General features: G+C 45.4%; 2 protein-coding genes across 7 annotated transcripts; one reads left to right on the top strand and one right to left on the bottom strand.

Moving 5' to 3' along the window:
• Positions 1-1,221: 1,221 nt before the first annotated feature.
• LOC125544522 (uncharacterized) lies at positions 1,222-4,115 on the bottom strand. 6 transcript variants are annotated; one of them, XM_087547430.1, is made up of 6 exons: positions 3,643-4,115; positions 3,433-3,519; positions 3,252-3,324; positions 2,944-3,125; positions 2,561-2,671; positions 1,222-1,686 (listed from the first exon to the last, which is right to left on the bottom strand). In XM_087547430.1, the coding sequence occupies exons 1-3, from the start codon at positions 4,049-4,051 to the stop codon at positions 3,305-3,307; spliced, it is 516 nt and encodes a 171-aa protein (XP_087403556.1). In that variant the 5' UTR covers positions 4,052-4,115; the 3' UTR covers positions 1,222-1,686; positions 2,561-2,671; positions 2,944-3,125; positions 3,252-3,304. The 6 variants fall into 6 exon arrangements, with proteins under 6 accessions (XP_087403556.1, XP_087403554.1, XP_087403557.1 ...); XM_087547428.1 differs by having other exon boundaries at positions 2,561-3,125; XM_087547431.1 differs by lacking the exon at positions 2,561-2,671.
• Positions 4,116-4,751: 636 nt separating this feature from the next.
• On the top strand, positions 4,752-5,959 carry LOC147980208 (F-box/FBD/LRR-repeat protein At5g22700-like). The gene is made up of 2 exons (XM_087515516.1): positions 4,752-5,729; positions 5,939-5,959. Exons 1-2 carry the CDS (start codon positions 4,752-4,754, stop codon positions 5,957-5,959), a joined length of 999 nt encoding a protein of 332 aa, XP_087371642.1.
• Positions 5,960-6,238: the final 279 nt, after the last annotated feature.

Genomic DNA, 6,238 nt, shown 5'->3' with positions numbered 1-6,238 from the left:
GCTACGCCATTGTTCTATCATTTGCTTACTCCATATCATTTTGCCATCATGTGCACACCCTTTTCCTAATCCTCTAAATTTATACCATGGCCCCCGTCTCCTCTCCTCCAAATCCTCTTCCATTCCTCTTCTCGCAGCAAGCTTGTTGTATCTTGGCTAGCTTCACTCCTATGTATGTGCTCACATCACCATCATATGTACATCTTCTCCTACTCCACCTATTAGCTATGCCTACGGCTACCCCACCATTGATGTGTCCTCTACCTAATTGAGCATCATCCCAAGTAGCATCACTCATCGTTACATCCTAATCGATCATAATTTTTTGTAAGCATCATTTTCTTTTACGCGGAACAATCTATTATCCATTGGACAATTTTAAAATGAAAGTACACATTCTGCTTTACCGAAACTCAAAACTATCATGAGTGAATATTCTTCCAGAATGGACTTGATTTCTTAAATAATACACTTACAATGGTGTGTACCAGATAAAAATGATTAAAAGGAAGCATTTCCCAGTGGTAACCGTAAAATAAACACTGCAAATCGAGCGATAGAAATTTCAGATTTATTGAAGCCTGGCACTTGAAAGCTGGAGTAGTACGCACAGAAAGAAAAATTATTTTATGTTTTCCTAAAATAAGTCTCCCATGAACACATTGCACGAATGAGCAGGAAGACAGAGTGCAAACTTATATGTACACTAACTGGTCCGTTCATCCATTTTGAATAGACCAGCTACAAAAGCTCACTTGGTTCATTCTCGCCAGAATTCACTGACATGATAATCAAAAGTGCACACAAAAATGGTTTCGCTATACCATAAATAAGACCAACAAAATTTAGCATCTTTACAGGAAAATACACCTATATATATTTCTGGGGTTTCTTACAAAGAAAATTATGGGAAGTAACTAAAAGAAGGTTAACATAGAGCTAACAGATATGAACAAACCAGACAATAAATGCATAGCGTCTGGGGAACGAAACCACTACCAGATACATGGTATCGCATGAGTGCCTGCCCTTCCTCTAGCCTGCAACATCTGGGAGCTGCATATATGCTTTTCAGATTTGTGCTAATTCTGCAAATTCAGAATATGCCCAAAGACATTGTACATAGGTTTAGTTCTTTGCGATCCAATATATTCAGGAAAGAACAGTTTTAGTTCCATAGAGAAGGAATAAAAAAATTCGACCAAGACACCATCAGCCTGCTTATGCGATCAACATATAATTACTGGATTTCAACTTAAATAAATTCTTTGGAGATGATGTGCTAGCTATAAAGGGAATGACATTTGAGATGGTATACTGAGTCAATCGAACAACAAAAAGGAAGAACAAAATTGCTGTATTACATATTTACATGCAGTCACGTTGGGCACAAACTGAAAAATGAGTTCGCGATAAGATAACATAAGCCTGTCGTAGTTAAATATAACGGAGACGCACACAGAAGCTCTTCGCAGTTCACCGGATGAAATAGTTGGGTGTTCTGGATAGCTGGACTCCCGGTTGTGCCCAGCTGCGGCAACTGCCACACCCCACTGCCACCGGACGGCGCCCCCATCCAGGAATACACAAGTTGCCCCACGCCAACCAAGATCTTTCAAATCTTCTCTAGCATTGTCATCGCAAAAGGACTTTCATCAGTGGCTCGCTGACAATCTCCCCCAAACCCTACAAGAGATTCAAGGAAGTTTAAACTTCCATTTTGCACATGTGCAATTGAGTCACTCACCTTGCTAGATTATGTCAGATCTATTATCCATATTTAAGCCCTCCGAATTATTGTATTTTCCTGGCAAAATAATGGATCAACAAGTTTGTCCCTTCATATTGTCAAACACGGGCTGACGGGACCATCTACTTTGGTCGTTCAAATTATAAAACGCAATCATGATGTTGAAATCTCATCTCATTCCATCACGTGAGCTTTTCCCAGTTTTTTTAAAGAGCTTTTCTCAGTTTTGGACAAACTGAATGACGGTGACGATTTGTATACTGTAGCTTTTCCTTCATTACGCTTCACTGGTTAGATGGGAGAGCGCGCTGTGCCCCTATGTTCAACCCCAAAAACCTAGATTCAAGGTTGTAGGTCATAGTAGTTGTCATCACTCGCAAGCTTGCTTGTGCACTTTAAAAAACTGTATGACGAAGCACATCAAGAGAAGCAAAGGTGCTCTCAAGTTGTTATGCATATCATATAGCACATGTAGGACAACAAAATGACAGTCATCAAGGAAAATATATAATTACCAAAATCAACCCCAAATCAGCACTCCCCTCGCCATCTATGTATCAGACTACTTGGAACTGAACTGTATGTAAAGCAAGATTTAAGTGTTGACCATTAGTCCTCAATGTCCCGTGTGTTCTCCATCATGCTCCTGACTTTACTGTCATACTCTAGTTCGTAGTCTAAATTCAGTTACTGGTTGCACTCACCCCTAAGTGAACACTAAAAGTCTTAACAGGATAAATCACACATATATATCATTTCCTTAGTCAATAGAGTCCTGGAACTGTGTCACAAGATCCCGACAAAACTGACCGGAGTTTTCGTAGTTCTCTGAAACTTTTCATGTCTGGTTCGCTACTACTCACAGTTCTTTCCTGGATTCAATAAACCCCATGAAAGCAGACCATTTCTTGGGGTAAACAACTGAAAATAAGGTTGTAAAATTCATCAAAATCATCTAGAGCAAACAGTATGACATACTTTTTGCACAAGTACTGTAAAAACAAGTATTACCTGTCCTAGCCTTTTGGCTTGAACTGAAAAAATAGTATGACATACTTTTTTACTCCTACAACTACCTTCGTGATGATCGGATGAAAGTGTCGCAGACACTATGCACATTTATTTTGTTGGATTGTGCAGATCCAATTGAGCAGTCCCTAAAGCTGGATGGATTATAGTTGAAAAAAAAATACCTGGATAGCCTTTGTTGTGATACTACTTGCTTTATTGTCAATGAGGAAGTGCTAGAAGTATGAGAAAAATCCCAGTATACCATCAATTATTGATTACTTGTCAGACCCAAGAAAGCATTCACACCTCCAAGATGTTTGTTAGACTGTTAACATAGCATGAATTCACTTCAGATTACTCCTTTCTGTACATATAATTAGATAAAAGAGAATACTGGTTATGAACTATATTCATAATATGAATGACAGTGTGAATCTCTCGGCAGAATTATGAAGCAAATATTGGTTAGGAACCAAGGTTAAAAGCAAACCTCGCATATGATAATATTGCTATTCTTTTCTTCTTCATTTCCATTTTTTTTCTTCAGTCCATAAGTGCATGAACTGAACAACCAAATCAGATTTAAGCAGAAATAGAACAATAGAGGGGTTTGGTGCAGATCATCCAGTTTTAAACATCAAGAACTGGAATTTGCAAAAACAGTAATCTACCTGGCGATGTTGGATGTCGTCCACCGGAGGAGATGGAGGAGCATGTCCCGATGTCCCAATGGAAACTCCTTGACCTCTCAAGTCCATCTACCAAACACGTAAAAATTCCTCAAATCATCTCCAATTGGCATGTCAATCGACATGTTCTTGCTTCCTGACCGGCTCAAAAGAAAATTCAAAGAGAAAATAGAGAGGAACGTGAGTTGTAACCATTGACAGAAGACGCTTGTGAGGGCCAGTGCGGCGCAGCGAGCCGGCGTCGGCAACAGCAAGGGCGCGTCCACCAGCCGCGAGAGCCGAACTGGTCGGGCGCCGCGGGGGCAGCGCGTCGATGGGCGGTCGAGCCGTTGCGGAGGGTGGCGGGGCTCGGACGCGGGGCCGGGGATTTCCTGCGCCGATTAGCTCCCATCCGTGGACAGACGCGGATCAGGTCGAGGACGGCGCGCTGATGCCGCCGTGGATCTGGGCGCTCCCTCTCCCTTCCCTTGCCTTGCCTTCCCTTCCCTTCCCTTGGGAGAGGAATATAAGGTTGGGGGCGACGGCACAGGGGGGCGAGGAGATCGCCGGCGGCGGGGTTGGATTGGGGTGCGGCGGCGGCGGCTGCTGCGACTGGAGACATGAGAGGAGGTGGGGCTAGCGAGGGATTGGTTCTGTCGCGATGCTAAAACCAGCGGAGGGGAGGTGGTGGACGGAACCAAAAAAAATCTACGAAGGTTAACCGACGAAAAAACTCAGATGAAAATGATGGGACGAAAATTGACCGGTGGAGATTATCAACTACTCCATTAGGACACGTGTAATGCATAGCCTCAAGGTGATGCCTCATATGCCATGTAGGATCGGATATGACGTAAAGTAGGTTTGGATAGTGAAGCGGGATCCTCTCCAGAAGCGGGTGCTTGAAGAGAAAAAGTATGGTTCGATGACAAAAGCTGAAAAGGTTAGAGTGAAAAGTAGAGATGCATGTGTATTAGAATATTTATTTTCTATTTTTTAATGAGGCTCACTAATGATAGCTTGCATTGAAGAGAAAAAATTAATGTAGATGTCTCAAATTATTTTTTGTCATGAGGCATATGTATCCATATGCCATCATTGTACATGCCTTTAGGAATAGAGATGACATATGGATGTGCATGTCCGTTATTTCGTGTCCCCTGGCCGGCCGATTCACCCGCGCGGGCAGAATTGGAAACATTCCCAATTTTGTGTGGCGGTCGGAATCGGATATGCCTGTATAAAAACAGGTCGATCGGCCGCGTTGTGTCCATCAGGTAGTGCAAAAGCTCCTCGATCGATTGATCCAACGAAACGAAACGATGCCTGGCGCTGGCGGCGACCGACTCTCGGACCTCCCCGATGACCTTCTACACCACATCATGTACTTCCTGCCGGCAAAGGACGGCGCCTCCACCGGCGTGCTCGGGCGGCGGTGGCGCTCGCTCTGGCGCGCATCCGGCGCCGTCAACCTCGACTCGCGCTCTTACGACCATCTCGACCGATACGAGAAGCGCCAAATTATCATGCGTGACGCCAAGGAAGCTCTCGCCGCCGCTAGCCGCAGCGTAACCACGCTCACGTTCAGGTACACGGAAGGAGAGGACGACCACCCCAGTGCCTACCTGTCACCGTCTTTCAGAGACGCCGTGTTCGAAGCAAAGCAGGGCATGGCCCAAGGACTCGAGGCGCTGCTGTCCGGCCAGGCGGCCCGCCACCTAGAGGAACTCCACATCGGGCTCTTCTACGGCCCGTGCTCGGACACACCCTGGTCCAAGTTTCTCTACCCTCTCAGCATAGGCGTCCTGTCGTCGTCAACGTCCCTCCGCGTGCTGCACCTCAGCAAGTGCGTGGACTACGACCAGGTGTTCCGTAGTCAATTCCCTCGGCTCGTGGAGCTGCGGCTGCACCTGTGCAGCGTCTCGCTCGACCTACTCCAAGGCGTGATCGACGCCGCGCCGCTGCTCGCCACCCTGCACCTCGGAAAATCCGAGCTCTTTGTAGGGAACCCTCGTGTGCAGCGTTCGCTGGTCATGCGCTGCCCCGGGGTCACCACCCTCGCTCTCTCAAATTTCGACTGCTGGGTTGATAATTGTCAACACACCATGGAGCTCGATGCTCCGCTGCTGCGGCACTTCACGTATGAGGGGCCCCTCCGGCCATTGTCGCTCAAGTCACCGCAGCCATCGGACATGACACGGGTGGACCTGCGCCTGCATTTCTTTGCGGAGGTTGTTCCTACAGATGACGAGGCATGCCATAAATTCGTTCAAGCCTTCAGCAACGCAAAGATAGTCAAGGTTAACTTCATTTTCTTTTCAAAAAAGAATCAAACCAACAATAACGCAGTCAGAACGAGCAACCAACAAGATTATGAGCTCACTCGCGTACAAGGATTGAGAATGTGGTCTCATTCGGATGCACACTCGCGTACAACGGGCAGCCGCTAGTCCTGCAAGAAAAAACTGTTTTCTAATCTTGTCCAATGGTGTTTTTTTTTTCCTTTCAGAAAAGACAGGTGGTTGTCTAACGAAACTCCAGTGATATGTATTGCCGCATCAAACGACGGATACACGCAAGGCATTGGTACCTGGCAAACGTTAAGTCAGACGTCCTTCGGTGCAGGTATGCATGTTTTTTTTTTTGAGGAAATGCAGGTATGCATGTTTTTTTTAAACTTCGGTCATTTTATTAGATCATAGTACTGTTACATCATCCACCAAGCCTTTTACAATGAAAGCCGGCAGCTCCTCCAACCAAAGTGATGGGGAAGGCCTCGCCAACCTAGCTAACTCGTGAGATACATAAT

This window comes from Triticum urartu, chromosome 3A (assembly GCF_056163025.1).
Source record: "Triticum urartu cultivar PI428250 chromosome 3A, HENAU_Tu73, whole genome shotgun sequence".
NCBI lineage: Eukaryota > Viridiplantae > Streptophyta > Magnoliopsida > Poales > Poaceae > Triticum > Triticum urartu.
Note: the sequence above shows the minus strand (reverse complement) of the source record. Positions and strands in the feature narration are given on the sequence as shown.